Here is a 19,192-nt window from a genome sequence, read left to right as displayed (position 1 = left end):
GACCGGCGCCACCCCAATCATACTGGTTGAGCTGTGATAGGTCTACCAAAGCACTGAGCAAATAAAGTCCAACTGTGTTCCCCCTGTCGGAGAACAAAGTGGTCCCGATGAGGAACATCAAAAAACCCCGGGCATACTGCTCTATCTCCTCGACAATCTCGGGCAAAGTCCCCCTGAACCACACGGAGAACCAGGTGTACCTAATTCTACCTGATGATCTGTCTATCGGCGGGCGGGCTTCCAGCAAATAAATCCAAGATGCCTCCTACTCGCACATGTCTACGTCATAGGGGACCGGTCGGCCGGCCACGTCAAGGCCCGTCAACATAGAAAAGTCATATGGGGTCATCGTCATGTCCCCAGTACTTGAAAAGTGGAATGAGTTGGTGATGTCCCACCATCTCTCCACAAATGCCCCCTTGAGGGTCCTACTCACCGGATAACATGATATCCCCGCGTAGAAAGGTTTAAATCCTGCCTCGTCCACGATGTGACGTACAGTATCTGGGAGCTCCGTATACCACTCCCTAGCAAGGATCGATCCATAACCTCGTGTGGAACGGGAAGATACCTGCATTCAGAATGAACAGATGTATTCAGTTTTAGAATGAAATGCATGAGCTGCGTGCAAATGAAGTAAATGAACTGCGTGTTCAGAAATAAAGTAATTGAACTATGTGTTTAGAAATGGAGTAAATGGGCTGTGTGTTCAGAATTAAAAGGTCTGAGCTGTATGTTCAAAATGGAATGTATGAGCTGCGTGCAAACAAAAATGTATGGGCTGTGTGTTCAGAATTGAAAGGTCTGAGTTGTGTGTTCGAAGTGGAATACATGAGCTGCGTATAAAATTAAACCAAATACTGTGCGTCCAGTATGAGCTGCATGCAAATGAAATGTGTGAACTGTGTGTTCAAACAGAAAGTGAACTGTGTGCCCGAAAAGAATGAGCTGTGTGCCCAAGAATGAGTTGTGTGCTCGAAAATGAGCTGTGTGCCCGAAAAGAATAAGCTGCGTGCCCAAAGAACGAGCTGTGTGCCTGAAAAATGAGCTTTGTGCCCGAAAAGTGAGTTGTGTGCTCGGAGAATAAGCTGTGTGCCCGAAAAATATGCTGTGTGCCCAAGATAAACTGTGTGGTCAGGATGAACCGTGTGTTCAGAGTGGGTTGTATGCCGAATTAACAGAATATTGTGCTGTGAGCTGTGTGCCAAGTCAGTATCATATCCTAAATAAGCTGCGTGCCAAATCAATATTATGCTATTTACGAGCCGTATGCCAGAATAAGCAACAGTACTGTGCATATGAATGAGTTCAGAACGAGCAGATAAAATACATTGCAAAGGCATGAAATGTGCAGGAAATGTAGAATGCATTGCAAAAAACATAAAAGGAAATATGTACCTCTCGCGCCTGGTGAGATAAATGAGACGCTAGCTCCCGTAGCAGTAGGTCCGCGGGTGCTCGCCTCTCGAAGTCAGTAAAATGATAGAAGGTGGTAGGAGGTAGGACGTGCTCCTGAGGGTGGTACCTCTCCGGGTCGAAAGGTCGAATCCTTGGAGGTAATGACATGATGTCTGGCTCATCCTCGGCATGTGGAGAACCTCCCCCGTGATGGAAATGATCCGCCATCCAAAGAAATCTGTAAAAATGAGCAAAATGAGCCAAAATTACAAAAAGTCAACAAAAGTCAACTCTCGGGAAAGAAAAAAGTCAACAAAAGTCAACCCCCGAGAAAATGTGCCAAACTTCGAGACAAACATACCTCAAGTGGCGAAAATGGAGAAAGAAGCTCCGAAATCAAATTTTAATTGGTTCAAAACGAAGAGAACCGAAAGTTTTCGCGAAACAACGTCGTGTGGGGCGCTGAAAAACGCATATAAAGTGCAAATCTGAGAGAGAAAAGGGTCTAGGGAGCAAGAGGAGCTGATTTCGGCCTTGGAGGTGTGAGCAAAAGTGTTTTGGACAAGTGAACTTAAAGATCCGGCCTTAAAAGACTAGACTGCCCTAAATTTCTGTAAACTGGTCAGCCTACCAGTTTTTCTGGTTGGCCGACCACCTTGGTGAGCAAAAGCTGGTCGGCCACTAGCCTAGGTGGTCGGCCATCCTCCTGGATGGTCTCCAAGGTCTCTTTGTTCTCCCTATGTATTTTGGTGATGATTGGAGTCCTCGGCTCTCGAGAAAGTACAAGAAAACTACACTTTTCGACGCGAAATTGTCTCCGCGGGAACTTCAAATTCAATTCTTCGATACGTGGCTCATCGTTACTCGTCAAGAACAAGATGTATCGTTTTTGAATACTTTGTGACCCCTCCGGGAGGTAAATCGGAGGTTCCGGTTAAATCGCTCGCGTTAAGGCTTGTATTTCCTTATTCGGCATTATGTTTCGAGCATACTATTGAAGTGGCACTTCTCTCGCATTGTTATGCGTCACACTTAGGTTGCATTGTCATACACCCCTTATCGCATTGTTATACGTCACACTTAGGTTGTATTGTCATGCACCCCTTATCGCATTGTTACGCGTCACACTTAGGTCGCATTGTCATGCACCCCTTCTCGCATTATTATGCGTCACACTTAGGTCGCATTGTCATACACCCTTATCGCATTGTTATGCGTCACACTTAGGTCGCATTGTCATGCACCCCTTATCGCATTGTTATGCATCACACTTAGGTTGCATTGTCATGCACCCCTTATCGCATTGTTATGCATCACACTTAGGTTGCATTGTCATGCACCCCTTATCGCATTGTTATACGTCACACTTAGGTCGCACTATCATGCACCCCTTCTCGCATTGTTATGCATCACACTTAGGTTGCATTGTCATGCACCCCTTCTCGCATTGTTATGCGTCACACTTAGGTTGCATTGTCGTGCACCCCTTCCCACATTGTTATGCGTCACACTTAGGTTGCATTGTCGTGCACCCACACTTCGCTTGCGTCGTCACGCACTTTTCATTTGCATTGCCATGCATATCTCTAACGAATATTGTACCTGTTGAGTTTCTTTCTTTTACAGGCACGATATTGTATGTACGGTTCATTTGAAGCTGGTGCGACTAGACAAACCGAACGGTATTGTATTCTCCGTGTGAGACGTGACGAGAATTGTATAATTCTCTTACATCTTTTCTGCATGAAATATAGTTTGATTTGTATTCGTTCAAAACTATTGTATTCATTGTGTATGATTGCTTCACTACAGCTGTCTTTGCATAATCATAAGTTATGTTCGGCTTCTTGCATTGTCACTTGCATTTTCCTCCTGCCTGCGGGCACATTTCTTTGTTATCTTGCCTGTTTGTCTAAGTCTTCGGCCTTGTCAAAAATAAGTCGTCTCTGGGCTTTGGCATTTACTCCCGTCACTTATAACTTTCGAGTTCTTTCAAAAAGGGGCAACTGTAGACACTCCATTTTTGACCGACCTTAAGACTCAGACGTCATCAATTGAGCGCTCGGTGATCGCGCATGTTGTGCTCATTTCGAGGTTTCGGAGTTCTTGGCCGAGAGCCTCACCTCCGGACCTCGGGACCCTTTCTACTTTAACTCGATCCGTGGACCGAGTTTTGTTTTCTCTTTCCGGAGGGAGGGAGAGGTCTTGTATACCATCTCTCAGTGGTCGTAGACTACTTTTCGTGGTCGTAGGCCACTGTTCCCGTTTGGAGACTAGTTTTCGATTTTCGGAGCCATCAGCCATGCGCCTCGGTTCGTGACCGCTTAACATTCTTCGTTTGGCACGTCCTTTGGAACACACCTTGTTTCCTCTGTCTAGAGGGACACTGTGGTCCGGGAGACCACTTTTGTGGTCATACACCACCTTTTGTGCTCAATAACCAGTTTTCGAGGCCCCCGGCCACGCGCTTTGCCTCCCGAACTCTCATTTTGCATCTGTGTTGGTTCATTTTTGGCATGAACCTTGTTTTCCTTGTTTGGGAGGTGGTACAAGGGTGGGAGACCACCTTTTCTCCTTGGAGACCACTTTTCCCCGCCAGTCGGTTTTCTTGTCGGGAAACTGGTTTTTTTTATCTTTGGGCCACATTTACTGGTCTCCCACCACACCTTGGGCTTGCTTTCAGTGTGCAGACCACCAATACCCTTGGCCGACCACTTTTTATCTGGGAGACCACTTGCCCTGGTCGGCTGACCAGGGAAAGTGGTCAGCCGACCACCTTTTCTGGTCGGCTGGTTTCCTCTTGTTTTGCCAGATTGTGTGGATGCCAGCTGTGCCAGTTGGAAGGCACAGACTGTATCCTCCATACACGTGTATGGAGGATTTGCATCCAAGATTTTAGCTTCTTGAGGAAGCTTTAGCTTCAAACCTCTATAAGAGAGGCCCTTCATCTCCTTTGCACAGGTTGAGAATTTTGTTGAAGACAAAATGCATATCTCTCTTTATATCTCTATATTTTGGCTCAAAGTGTGTATTGTTCTTGACCTATTGCACCACACCTCATAGCCATACACCTCCACCATTGATCTGAAGTTCTTGGAGGGTATTTTCAGAGGTTGAAGAGTTGGGTTTTGGTCCCAAAACTTGCTGGTTTTGCTGAGCTTCAAGGGTAACTCATTTTCCCTCTTTTTAAGCTCTATCTTGATCATTCTCTTAGCCATACTTGCATGCATATTTAGGCTTTGTTGTCAACTGAAAAAAGCTTCATATTTAAGTGCTTTTCATGTTTGTTTAAGGCTCTTTTGGTGTTGAGGGTCATCTACCCTCTTGCATGCTCTATTTAGCCTTGTTTTGTGCCATGCCATGAGACCTTTGTGTTGATCTTTGCTTGGCCTTTTAGCCACTGAAATCCATTGGATTTTTAGTGGTTGTCATGTGGTTTTGAGGGCCTAAATCAGAGAGGGGAGACCCTCTCTCTTTTGGCCTTGTTTGTTTGCATTTTTGGCCTTTCAAAGGAGCACATACTTTCATTCTTCCACGGCTTGGTTCAGGCCCTTTTTGGTGACTTTTGGGACTTGCCTAGACTCTGTCTATGGCTAGTTTGGTTACTTTGTGTTTGCCTTTTGCATGTGTAGAATGATCCCTTTCACGGCTTATCAAAGTAGCACCTCATTCTTGCATGTATTGGTCCTGTCTCAGTGGATTTTTGGCCATCATTTGGCATGCCATGATTCTGTTTTTGGCTGGTTTGGTAGTCTCTCATATGCTTCATATGCTTGTAGTGTAAATCATGTTTACTAACTTAAAATGCATGATGTTTTGGCCCTCTATTCTAGCATATTTTGGCCATGATCCAAACTAATTTTGTTCATATTTTGGGCTACCTTAGCTCTGTTTTGAGGCCTCTTGGTCGAATGATGCTTTCCATGCATGCTTGTAGTGTAATAGCCTTACTTAGCTTTGAGTTTTTGAGGTCCCTTGCATGCTTAACTTGAGGTATTTGCATGTTTTGGCATTATGAGGAATGCTATTTCAGAGCTTGTTTCTTGGCCATATTCTCATGTTTGTCACTTTTTCAATGTGCTTGAGAATTGCATCATTATACCCCATTTGTGAGCCATTACATGAGTTTCATTTTTGTGCCTTTCAAGCCATCATCTTAGTTCACTTTTGCTTCTATTCTGGCCTGCATAGGGTCTGTTTGGAGTTGGTTTGGCCATTTGACCATTGCCTTGCATACCTATAGTGTAATGCACTTCACTAATTTCGGTGCTTGAGCCATTCAACATGTATTGTGTGAGTTGTTTACATCATTTGGAGTCATTTTGTATGCCATTTCAGAGTTAGAACATGTGTCCTTGCACTCCATATTTCATCATTTTCAATGCGTTTGGAAAGTTGTGTTTTATGCCTTAGGCTTGGGGCCATTGCATTGGGCATGTTCGCATGAGTTTTGGAGCCTTGTTTTTATCATCTTTGGCCATTGATTTGGGTGTGGCTGAGGCCCATCCATTTTGGTTTAAGTCCATTTTGCATCGAGTATGCCATTGTAGTTCATAAGCATTGAGTATGCCACGTTGTCGCATGATTGATCATTGCATTGTGCATGCCTTGTTCATCTCATTGTGTATATTAGTTCCATGTGCATTGTGTATGCTAGTGTCATGAGCATTGTGCATGCCATGTAGCTTATAGCATTGTGTATGCTAGTTGCATGTTTCCATCACTTAGATTGCATTGCATTAGGATTGCATGCTAGAGTTGCATTTGTGAATGCCATGTTTGTTGCATGGTGTTTGGGATAGGAGTTAGTCCGAACACGGGAAATAAGGGACGTCTCGTACTCAAAGTGACGAAACGTGCCTCGAATCCCTGTCGCCGACATTCTTGACTACCCATGATGGAGTTGTTGGCTTTAGGTGCTTGTATGTGCATTCATTTCATATTGAGTCGTGCAATTCGGCTCCTCAGCCATCATACATCGAAATGCGTGATTTGTGGCCCGAGGGTTGAGGACTACACTCCCTTGAGCTTATGCAATGATGGGGAGACTGGTCGTGCACACATGTGTTGCAAATACTTTGCCGTGCATCTCTCTTTCCCTTTGTTGCAGAAAACCAGAAACCAGGAGAGGAAATTGGTCGGCCAACCAGATTTACTGGCAGGCGGACCACTTTTTTTGGTTTCCACCACAAAAGGTGGCCGATAGTTGGTCTCCCATGCCTATAAGCTGGTCGGCAGCCTTCCCACAGATTCCCAGGGTGGAGTTTCATCTCTCTGGAGATTTGTGCAAGTTTCTGAGATCAATTGCAAACAAAGGTGAGTTGGGGCGTCGCGAGGGATTTCTGAACAAGGCAATTCAAGCATGCATGCGTCCTTTGTCATTCAAAGCAGAGCTAAGGCTGCCCACATTCATTTAGTTTGTATGCTCATTTAGATTGCTTACTTAGTTAATGTTGTGTAATAATTAGCTGTAGCTTGTTATTCATTTCATTGTGTAATAACTAGTTTAATTAGATTAGCTTAGGTTAGCTAGTTGGTTTTGTATTATTTATTTAGACCCTCCGTCGAGAGGGCGAATTTTGTAATAAGTATGCGTGTGTGTGCTGCATGTCTTCCAACCCCACTTCTTTCTCCCTTTTATTTATCAACTTACGATGGTTAGTTTTAGGGCATGTTTCAATTAGCATCCTTATGCTTCGCATGTTTGCATTCATTCATCTGTCTTGCATGCACTGGGCTCGGCGCATCATACTAACTGCATCGTATTTCAATTCCGAGTTGAATACATGTTATCTGTAGCATCTCATATGCCATCTTAGAATAGCCGAGCCTATCTTAGTTGCATTTTGCATGTGTTGCATCAGCCATCTTAACATGAACTAGGATCATGCATTGATTACTAACTAGTTTCTGTTTTGGCTTGGAGTACTCGGTGAGTGTTTATGCTTTAGCATCCTTGCATGTGTGTGAGTGACTGCTATGATAGCATGCTTGCCATAAGGCTAACTGTTTATGTGATATACCTGCCTGAATGCCTGTGGGTGAAGGTTGGATTATTTAAATTGAAACAATTCATCGATTGCGAGTTTTAAGCCCACTTGAGAGTGGCAAATCACCATGTTTTCTAAGCCCACTTGAGGATGGCAAAATCCCCATTTTAGCCTACTTGCGAGTAGCAAACTGCTTTCAAAAATAAACATGAAATGTTTTGTTCCAACTTAGACGATCCAGTCTATACTTGTATGTTGTGCGCATCACGTAGCAATTCTAGGCCAATAAACCGGAATAAGAGCACATATGTTTTCAAAAACAAGATATCATGTTTAGTAGTGGCCGATCTTTGATTGAGCGAGCGGGGGTGCTCATTGCATGACCTTCCCTAATCGTACCCAAGTTCCCGAGCCGAGGCAGCTTTGGTGATAACGGACACATGGCCTTAGGCACGAGTTAAGGTTTCCTAAATTCCCCCAAAATAAAATATTTAGGTGGTGACTCTGTATCTGGCAAAGCAGTCCATGTTTGGCACTTCTTTCTAAAAATCAGTTTTTCAAAACGATTTGCCGGATTTTGGACTCTTTGGTGATTTATCAATCTCATATTGCACTTTGCGAGATCAAATTAAAAACCGTGACATTGAGTCCGAACTGTAGTAAACCCAATGAACAAAACGGGATTTTCTCGGGACGTTCGGGGATGTCTACACACGCCATGCAATCAGTGGTATTAACCCACCATCAGGTGTTACGGTTCCCCAACGAAATCGGAGTGATTGAAGAAGTCTTAAGAGACCAAATCATGTCGAAACAATGCTTCGTCACAGAAAACGGCAATCGGGCTGCAAAAGGGTTTGTACAAATGGTAGAAGAGCTAGAAAGCAACGAGCTATTCGCAGACGCTGGCAAAGCAGCCGAGCAGAAGGCAGTAGAAGACTTGATAGAGGTAATAATAGATTAAATGAACCCAGAAAAGTTCTTTTTGCTCGGCTCGTCTCTGTCCAGCACTAAGAGAATAGAGATCATAGAATTTTTGACCTCTAACATCGAAGTGTTCGCCTGGATGCCGTATGACATGCCTGGTATTGACCCCAATTTCATTTGCCATCAACTAAATGTCCACCCAATTGCCAGACCAATTATATAGCGAACTCGCCGATCAATACTCCACCATGCAGAGATAATGGCAGAGGATGTGGGAAACCTGCTGAAAGCAGGGGCAATCAAAGAAGTACACTATCTCAGGTGGATTTCCAACACTGTAATGGTGCCAAAAAAGAACGGCAAATGGCGCATTTGCGTGGACTATAAAACAGACAACAAAACATGCTTAAAGGATAGTTTTCCCCTACCATGAATAGACTAACTGGTGGACCTAATAGCAGGGCATAACCGACTTAGCTTTCTTGATGCGTATCGTGGTTACCATTAGATCGCTATGTATGAACCGGATCAGGAGGTCACCTTGTTTACAACACCCAGAGGACTATATTGCTACAAAGTCATGCCCTTTGGCCTAAAGAACGCAGGGGCTACATTCTAATGGATGATCACCAAAATGTTTGAACCATTGTTAGGCAGAATAATGGAGGCTTACATAGATGATATGGTGGTCAAAAGCAGAGATGAAAGGGACCATCTCAGGGACCTAGATGATATGTTTCAAATTTTGAAGTCCCACAAGTTGCTTCTGAACGCATCTAAATGCGCATTCGGTGTAAGGTCAGACAAATTCCTGGGCTTTCTAGTGACTAATCAGGGTATAAAAACTGATCCCTCTCAGATCAAAGCTATCCAAGATCTCGAGAGCCCCAACACAGTCAAAGAGGTACAGCATCTCATGGGCCTAGTAGCCGCGCTCAACCGGTTCATAAGTCGGTTGTCAGACAGGTGTCAACCATTCTTCCAAGCACTTAAGGCCAAGTTTGAGTGGGATGATGAGTGCGACCGCGCCCTGGAAAGCTTGAAAGACTACATGACCTCTCCTCCATTGTTAGTAACCCCAGTACCAAGAGAGGAGCTCTTCTTGTACTTAGTAGTTTCCCAGCATGCAGTTAGCGCGGTGTTGGTAAGAGTTGAAGGAATACAACACCTGCCTATCTTTTATGTGAGCAAGACATTGCTGGGCGCTAAAACAAGGTACTTGCTATTGGAAAAGCTGGCCTTAGCTTTGATAATGGCGTCAAGAAAGTTGTCGCACTAATTCCATGCCCACACCGTAGTTGTCTTAACAGTCTTCTCCTTAAAAGTCTTGTTTAAGAGGACGGATTTTTCTAGACAAATTTTGAAGTGGGCAGTGGAGTTAGGGCAGTTTGACATTAAGTTTCAACCAAGAACCGTGATAAAGGCCCAAGCTTTGGCGGACTTCGTGGTCGAGTTCGCACCAGACAGTCATCGTGTTTACCCAATCGATTTGACCGAAGCAACCGAAAGAAAGGGGGACAGTGCCGCAGGAATGATGCAGCCCCCAAAGCAGGACGCTCAAGTAAATAGCAAGCCATTTAGTCTTGAAGAATGGGAAGAAGGAACAGACCGTAGCATTGCCAATAAGGACTCACCCAAAAGTAAAGTCCTGAGACAGTCAGACAGTGAGGATCGAAGCCCAACAGCAAACATTAACCTGGAAGAAGGCATCAGCAACACCCCTGATCCCAAGACATCATCTAATCCCTCCACTTGCTAGAAGCTATTCGTCGGAGAGATGTGGAAACTCTTAGTGGATGAAGCATCCAACAAGTACAGTGCAGGACTTGGCATAGTCCTCATCTCACCAGATAGTCTAACAATTGAACAGGCAGTCAACCTTGGCTTCTTAGCATCCAACAACGAGGTAGAGTATGAAGCATTGCTAGTAGGTTTGAAATTAGCACCTCGCATGAAGGCCATCGAGCTGATGGTGTACAGTGACTCCCAGTTGCTAGTCAACCAGATTTCAGGTGACTATGAGACAAATGATGATAGGATAGCTAAGTACCAAGACTTGGTCAGAAAAGAGATCATGAAGTTTGAAGTAGTCCAAATAGAGCAAATCAGTCGGGAGAAAAATAGTAAAGCAGATGAGTTGGTCGGTTTTGCATCAATGGTAGATACATCTATTCCACACCCATTGCTAATTGACTTCCTACCCAAACCATGTATTGAAGAACGCAAAACAGCCGAAGCATGTTGTGCCGAGCTAGGCCCTTCCTGGATGGACCCCATCACAGTATTTTTAAAAGATAGCATTTTACCTGAAGAAAAGAAAGAAGCCAACAAAATTAGAGCAAAATCACAGCGATTTTGGCTCTCTCCATCACTAGCATTGTACAAAAAATCCTTCACAGGACCTTACTTGAAGTGTGTCCATCCCAGTAAGGTCGAGGCATTTTTGTTCAAAATACATGAAGGCGTTTGCGGAAGCCACTAAGGAGGAAAATCGCTGGCCTACAGAGCAATTTCACAGGGATATTGGTGGCCGTACATGCAAGCAGATTCAAAAAAGTATGTCAAGAGATATGAGAAATGTCAGAAGTTTGCACACCAAATACATCAACCAGCCAGAGAGCTTCTACCATTGACCAGCCCGTGGCCCTTTACAATATGGGGCCTGGATATAGTAGGACCACTCCCAACTATGCCTGGCAACAGAAAATTCTTTCTCCTGGCAATAAACTATTTCATAAAATGGGTGGAGGCAGAAGCACTCGCATCCATAAAGAAAAAAAGACGTTAAGAAGTTTGTCCAACAGAACATCATAACTCGATTCACCCAAGGCTTTAATATCCGACAACGACACTCAGTTTGATTGCAAAATCTTTAGGGGCTTTTGCGAAGAATACAAGATAGAATTCTACAACTCTACACCAGCGTACCCTCAAGCTAATGGCCAGGCTGAGGCTTCCAACAAAGTAGTCTTAGACGGTCTGAAGAAGATGTTGGAAAGAGCAAAAGGCAAGTGGGCTGAGGAACTTCCCCATGTTTTATGGGCTTACTGTATTACACCTCGGCGGTCAACTGGTGAAACACCTTTTTCATTAGCCTATGGCATGGAGGCAGTAATCCCCCTGGAAGTGGGCTTCCCTACTATTAGAAGCGAAAATTTTGATCCAAATTCGAATAGAGAGGCCATAACCCTAGAACTTGACCTCACAGAAGAAAGAAGGGAAATGGCATTGATGCACATTGCTTCATATCAACAAGAGTTGTCTAGAAAATACAACAAAACAGTACACCCAAGACAATTCAAGATTGGAGATTAGGTACTGCGCTAAGTAATGGGCAACACTTTGGTATTTGGAGATGGCAAGTTAGGATCTAACTGGGAAGGACCATACAAAGTGATTGGTTTAGCGGGAAAATAGGCATATCACTTAGAAGATATGGACAGCAAAGCTGCTCCCAAGCCATGTGACACGGCCAATCTCAAACTATTTTATTTTTAGCTTTTTCTTAAAATACTTGTAATTTTTCTTTTTGCAATAAAACAAGTAGTTTTTTTTTTTTCCAGTAAAATTATTTCCTTTGTAGAAGTTGTTCATAGTTATTGCCAACTGGGGGCAATAAAAAAGGTTGGCTGGTTTGACCAACACTTAGTTCTCTTCTTCAGCTGAGATAAAGATCTAGGCTCAAGAAGGTTGGCAGGTTTGACCAACACCTTTTGTTCTTCACCGAGATAAGGATCTAGGCTCAAGAAGGTTGGCAGGTTTGATCAACACTTAGTTCTCTTCTTCAACCGAGATAAGAATCTAGGCTCAAGAAGGTTGACAGGTTTGACCAACACCCTTTGTTCTTCAGCCAAGATAAGGATCTAGGCTCAAGAAGGTTGGCAGGTTTGCCCTGCACTTAGTTCTCTTCTTCAACCAAGATAAGGATCTAGGCTCAAGAAGGTTGACAGGTGTGGTTAGTTCGTTCTTCAGTCGAGATAAGAGTCTAGGCTCAAGAAAGTTGGCAGGTTTGACCAACACTATTTGTTCTTCAGCCAAGATAATTATCTCGGCCGAAAGAGATGGACAGGTTAAGGTTTAACCTGGCTAGATAGGTTGGCTATATGACACAATTTAAAATAGAAAAGTGCATTGACCGAACAAAAAGATGAGAAAAATGAGAAGTTTCATTCATTGAAGTTTTTCATTCATTAGAAATTTAGTACAAGCGGAGGGGCTTGTAGCCTGGTCACATTTTTTGTTGAAAGTAAAAAACAAAAGAAAATCAGGCACACAAGTCGTCTAAGTCGGCGTTCAAATTAACCCGGGCTTCGCCACTCGGTAGGCCGATTTCTGCGGCTACCTCCTAGGCTAGGCCGATCACAAGCACCCCCTCAACTGTACTTTGCACCAGTTGGCTAAGCAGATCCACTCGAGCTGGCAGAGAAGGCTGGAGACCGAGGTTAGTGTTAGCAGGTAGGGCGTTAGCTGGTTCAGGGGATTCTTCCTCCTCCTCTCCCTTTTGGAGGAACTTCTGTTGGACTGCGTTAGCGTAGTTCGTCATGTAGCTTGGTATGAAGTGAGGGGGAGGGTTCAGAAAGATCTCAGTGTCTTGCCCCTGACCGAGCTTGATAGTCGCAGCCTTCCACCCGCATTTGAAGAAGATGTCTTTAGTAGCTTCACACTGCAAGATGTAGGTTGCCTCTCCTTCTTTAAAGCCTCGGTCTTCAGCATCTTCCATCTTCTTCCTTAGCTCGGTAACCTCGGCATTCTTCTTTCTTTCCAACTTGGCCAGTTCACGTAAGTAGCGGTTCTTTTTCTCGGCCAGTGCCTTTTGCTTATCGACTTCCGCCGCGTTGACCAATTCTGTCAGCCGCGCGTTTTTGAATTCTAGCTCGGCCATATTCAGCTTAGCATCCTTTAGTTCGGCTGACTTGGCGTTTGCATTTGCCACGGCCGACCGTGTTGTCTTGCGGAGTTCAAGCACGCGCTTGTGGGCCACATGGTTTTTCTACAAGGCCTACAGATAGAAAAGGTAGTGATTAGGTTAAACCGAGTAAACAGATGGTCAAATATGAATACGAATAGAGGGGAGAAAACTTGCAAGCACCATCGACTTGATCGCTGAGCAAATGGCCTTGAGCTTGGTTAGGTGGTCATGGTGTTCCATGTCTGGTGGCAGACAGACACTTTTGGAGAGGTTAAAAGCGAGCATATGGTCCTTGTCTGCAACCACTGAATCCGTGATGGATATAGCTCGGTTCTTGTAGGACATAGAGGGTACCCATTCAGAAAGGCTTGTTCGGCCCGAACGTGTATGTTCTGGGTTCGGCAAGACATGTTTAGATAGTACGGTCTCCTCCTCATCCACCAGGTGTTGCGATTCGATTGATGAGGCGCGCGCACGTTTGCTCGGTCAGAATGATGTTGCCCTAGTAGTTGGTAGTGCAACAATGGTCTCGTGCAGTTGATTAAATGGGGCTTGTTCCGATTAGTTTTCGAAGAAGGGTTGATCAGTGATGAGAGCTCGCATGACCCTTCTTTTTGCCATTTCTTGCTTCTCAGTAAGGGGAATTAGATTGATTTGAGGAAGAGTGGGGTCCTATTCGGAGAAAGGTTACGCTGGTCTTCCTTTTACCGCTGTAATGGTAGGTCGGTTACACATCGAGCAACTCGGTCCAATCACATTGTCGGTATCGTAGCCTGGCTCAGAGTGCGTCTTGATTCGCGTAGGCGTAAGTTGATTTCTGGTGGTTCAAATTTGCATAAAGAAGAAAGAACACAAAGGTTAGTACGACAGCCATTTTGATAACGAAGAAGGTAAAATCGAGCTGTCCTAACCAGCTGTTCCCTTGCTCCAGTTGATGTTATAACCCGGTATCTGGGCTTCATGGTCTTCAAAGTTTCCAAACACCCAGAGAAAATCATCGTCGTTTAGGTCTTTATCAGGTGTGCTGTTGACGATTTTTTCTCGGCCCCTTCTTACTCTAAGGTCGTAAATCCAACCGTCATCATTTTGGCCAAGCGAGTACTGGTGAAGTAGCTTGGCCAATCTGAGGTTGAGGCCAAGACGATGATTTAGCTCAACTATTCCGTTTATAATCCTGTAAGTATTGGTGGATAATTGAGTGGGGTATAGTCTGGTTTGCCTAAGGAATTCGCAAATAAGTGGTTGGACTGGGAACTGAAGTCCCCCATCTACGATGGATATCACAGTAAAGGCAACAAAACCAAATTTGCCCCATGGGGTGGTGTCCAGCTCAGCTAAAGAAAGATGGACATCGTCCGAAATGTAATAGTATCTTCGAAATTCGGCCATGGCTCCAGGGAAGTCCATTAAAAATCGGTATTTTCTCATTTAACTTAAAAACAAAACTGCTATGTTAAAATGTTCACGGTGGCCTAGCTCGGCGCTGTTGTGGCTGTGGTTGGCTTGGTTGAGTAAAGCCGCCGGAGGGCAGAGTACAAGGGCGTGCCTGGCCAACTTTGTCAAGTTTGCAAAGTGGAAATAGAGGGGGGTTATGCCCAAGTGATAAACCGGGCTGAAAAAAGAAATTTTTTTAATCAAATTAAAGTCTAGCTCAGCAAAAGGAAGGCACGTACTAGGCAGTGGATCGGTTCAAGTTTAAAAAAGGGGCTTCTGAGAACCGAGGCAAGTTCAGCTCGATCCAAAAGCATTGACAGCGTTGTAGCTCGGTTTGGAGACCGTGGGATTTCTAGTCTGGTCAGAGACGGGCCTAAAGTCGTGGAACAGGTTCTTATTCCAGTCGTAGTTTTATTTTCGATCAAAAAACTGTTCTAGACTGGTCTTAGTCCTCGTGAGTGTGCTTTCAGGTTTGTGTATGAGTTTTTAAGGTTCTTGATGTTGGTTCAATCTTTAGTGTATATAAACACATAACTATTGATAAATAGATATTCTTTAAAACAAAAGCATATCAATACAAAAGAAGAAAAAGGCATATGGGACTTACAAATTAAAAGTGTGAAGTCAAAATCTAATCGAAACAAGCTGCTGCGACTAGGATGAGCAAAACAAGCAATTTAGGTTATGGGATGGTAACTTGGCAGTAAAAGGTAGGATTTGGAGTTAAAAAATGCAAAAGGTTTTCCAAAGAGAAGATGAACAGTAAGCAATGGATGTTTTTAAGATGAAAAGGATAAATGTAAAATGGAGGTAAAAAGGCGGGACTGTTTAAATTTGGGAGTTATGTTTGACGGCTGTCGCAGCGGTTGTCACAACCCGCTCCCCGTACCTAAGGATTAAACATCGTGATGGCCAGTAACTGAAGTTACCTCCGGCCAATTCTTGAACAAATTAATAAACGCGAGCAGAAATAATATTTAAGTAAGGGTACCAAAATAATCATCGGAGCTTCTATTTTTATTACAAAATTTATTGACCAAAAAGGTCGATATTTACATAGAAAAATATCATGAAGTGTTGTGTGTGTCTATTCCGCAGCCCCGCGTCTAAGACTTTCCAAAAGCTATTTCTGAATTGCACTATTTCCTGAAAATTAGTAAACAGTTATAAGCACATGACAGAGTGAGAAATATTATGCCAAGAGTATAAGGGACACAAAATAACCATGGATAGTTATGTAACTAAAATATTTAAAATAACTTAGTCTGAACAAATAATCATTTAAATAGCAAAATTGAGATTATATAAATAAATAACCATAACCACGGTATCGAACAGAACAAAGGTCACAGGAGTGACAGTCAGAACAGAGATCAATGGATTCATAACAATACAGAGGTACGGATTCAAGAGGTGGCTCCCATAATAGTGTAACACTTATCTCCGCACAGTACTTTGCTCCGCACAGAACAGAGGTCAATAGATCCATGACAATAAGGGCCACAAAGTGACCAAACAGAGGCCAATGGTTATTTAAGTCTCCCAAGGCGTGGGACTCCCGTGGTGATACTTACAAAACATAATTGTTTATAAGGTCATAGTCAAATATTCTTTTAAATTTAAACAAACATATCCATGGGTTTCATTTTAAACAAATAGAGTTCAAAAATTAATCCACGTAACTGAAATATTAATATTATTTATAATAATTTAGAAAACATAACTTGTATAAAATAAATTATGGTAAGTCAAAAAATACGTAAAATATATTATGGTGACTCAAGGTATAATATAATTCACCTTAATATTGACCCTTATTATTTTCTTCTTTTTTTACTACCTTCTCACGGATGTTCTTTCGCTCTCCTTTTCCTTTCTATTTCCTTTTCCTTTCTCCCTATACTCTTTACAACTCCACCCATCTCCCTTTATATATATACACAGCCTAGGGGCATTAATGGCCCGAATTGGATGATTCATTCTCCCTAATTCCTAGACAGCCCAGATGGCTGAGTTTAGTCGCCTAGCAAATACACAGTTGATTCTTGATAGATTTGTTATTATTATTATTATTAGATTCGTTATTATTATGAGATTTGTTATTAGTATTTGTTTATTTATTATTTTGTAACTTTAATTTGAAACCAAATTAACATAAATAATTTTACATTAATTCTAATTAATAGAATAATTACACAATAACAATGTAAATTAAATTACACTTTGTCACATACACCCATAACATTCAATATTTTATTTTACTCTTACAGAATATTTAATTAAACATTTAGGGTTTTTATCATTTATAATTAAATAATACTAATATAAAATTTAAAGAACAACTTAAATTTTCGGGTTGTTACAGTGATAGGGGCAATCAGGAAGTGCCACGTGTCCCAGTAAGGACGTGGTGTCAGCAGCGTGGGAAAACGGGTTGTATTACATCAAAGATAGGGCAACTGAGTGGGTTTTTTTAGCTCGACTAGCCGAAGTACTTCACTTTAAGTGTTAATTTAGCACGGCTTGAAGGTAATAATCCCAATCATGCTTCACAGATAGAATTAAAGAGCAATTGAGAGCGTAGTTTATATGCGTAAATTGGGCCGAGCTAGGTCCATTTGTTTTAGGTACTTGAGCCGAGCTAAGTAAAAACATCAGTTTGTGTGGGCATGCTTCTGGTGGAGCTGGGGACTTGGAATAGCTCGATCTTGAGGTTCAAGGACTGGAGCAACTGGACTAGATGTGAATAATAGCTCGGATCGGGATATGATTTGTAGTGTAGCGTACTGCAGTTTGTCTCGGTCAAATACCACTTTGGTACTATCCAGTGCAGAGCAGGGCTGCGGTACCTCGGTCGAGTGTGCTACCGAGCCAAGGTATGAGGTTTGAACCATCTCACTTGGTCAGCAGTGAGTAGGGTGTTATCATGATAGGCATTTATCCTTGTGAGTGTGATTCTTAGGAGGACTCTTATAAGGGGAATTGGAGTCCTACTAGGATTGTGCTAGGTGGAAATTACAAAAGCTCATAACAGGACCTATGTACAGGTATCACAATTTTTACTCTCAAATACACAGAGCTTTTGTCTATTGTCTATTGCTGACTTACGCATCGGAGAGGTTCCCGGCACACACCAGCCGACTAGCTCATGTTTGTGTTTTCAGGTAGTAAAGCAACGACATTTGGAGGAGTGCAAACATGATCAACAAGATTATACGAGAAGATTATTTTGTGCTCGAACATCGGTGGTGTCAATCAAAAACTTAAATGTCATATATCTTACAGAAAATTCACATTAATCATTATATCATCTATAGAGGAAAAAAATCAACAAATTAATTTAAATTATGAAATTATAAACAAAAATATTTCAATATACTGATACTATTGTTTAAACAAAAAGACATGATAATACACGAGCTTCTACAATTGACCACGACGATATTTCACATTTTGAAATTGTTGCATAATAAACTCATTATCAACACTATCAAATACATCTTTCTCAATATATGTAACCAAATAATCATTCAACCATTGATTTCCCATTCGGTTACGCAATTGATTCTTTATGAATTTCATTGCTGGAAAATGCTCTTTCAAGTGTTGTAGTCGCAATTGGTAAAAACAACGCCAATTTCACAAGCAAATAGACTAATCGATATACAATGTCTAAAAATTCAGATTCAATCAAAATTTCCTATAAATTTGTACAAAGCCAGAATAATTGATGCAAAAGTTTTTGGATGAACTAGACATCATTATTAACAACTTTGTTGAAGAAATCATTTCAAGATTTTGAGTATAAAATTGTTTAAAAATTCTTACAATATTCTGGTAAAGTTAAGAACCATATGATTAGACTAATTAAAATCTTCAATCATCTCTTTGATATTATAAATTACACATGCAAGTCTAAATCCAAGATTATATCATAATTTTATTACTATTAATATATGAATAACTTTCAAACATCTGATATATATATATATATGTATATAACACTAAATTAGCATGCAACTATAAACAAAACTCTATCAAAATTTTTAGTCTTATAGGCATTTGAATAAAGTGGGTGTTTGGGAAGTGGCTTTTTTTTTTTTTTATAGATTTTTTGGTTTTTTGACTATTTTAGTAGTCTATTTTAGTTTTTGTGTTTGGGAAGATAGGATGAATTTTTTAAGAGTTATTGTATTGGAAAATGTGTTTGAAATGATGGTAGAATATAAATTGACCAAATTACCCATACTGATATTTATAAATTACAGATGGTACATGTTCACGTGGCAGTATTAACACTGCCACCGTTGTCCTATGTTCCCTTGGGTGCAAACATTTGTTTGCAAAAAATTAATTAAAGTTGTTGTTAGTTTGACATGTAAACCAAAGTTAAAATTTTTATGTAATTGAAATTTTTATCTATTTTTTGCCAAAATTTTTTAAAATTTGTTTGCAAACATTTATTTTAATTTTTACATATAAAAATTAATTAATTTTTTTTTTTTGGTTTAGTGAATTTGGGGGAAAAAAATTC

At 41.8% G+C, this 19,192-nt stretch overlaps 1 protein-coding gene across 1 annotated transcript; it reads left to right on the top strand.

Moving 5' to 3' along the window:
* The first annotated feature begins 10,092 nt into the window (after positions 1-10,092).
* On the top strand, positions 10,093-11,934 carry LOC145791833 (uncharacterized). The gene is made up of 2 exons (XM_082872279.1): positions 10,093-10,473; positions 11,899-11,934. Exons 1-2 carry the CDS (start codon positions 10,093-10,095, stop codon positions 11,932-11,934), a joined length of 417 nt encoding a protein of 138 aa, XP_082728405.1.
* The last annotated feature ends 7,258 nt before the right edge of the window (positions 11,935-19,192 follow it).

The sequence above is a fragment of the Camellia sinensis genome, chromosome 5 (genome assembly GCF_055761805.1).
Source record: "Camellia sinensis isolate YWXY chromosome 5, ASM5576180v1, whole genome shotgun sequence".
Classification (NCBI taxonomy): Eukaryota; Viridiplantae; Streptophyta; class Magnoliopsida; order Ericales; family Theaceae; genus Camellia; species Camellia sinensis.
Note: the sequence above shows the minus strand (reverse complement) of the source record. Positions and strands in the feature narration are given on the sequence as shown.

Bases quoted from the DNA above. Each gene is read 5' to 3' on its own strand.
- LOC145791833 (XM_082872279.1), top strand. From the start codon at position 10,093: ATGTGGAAACTCTTAGTGGATGAAGCATCCAACAAGTACAGTGCAGGA. The intron at 10,474-11,898 runs GTAGATACATCT...TTTCCTTTGTAG, and splicing joins TGGTCGGTTTTGCATCAATG to AAGTTGTTCATAGTTATTGC.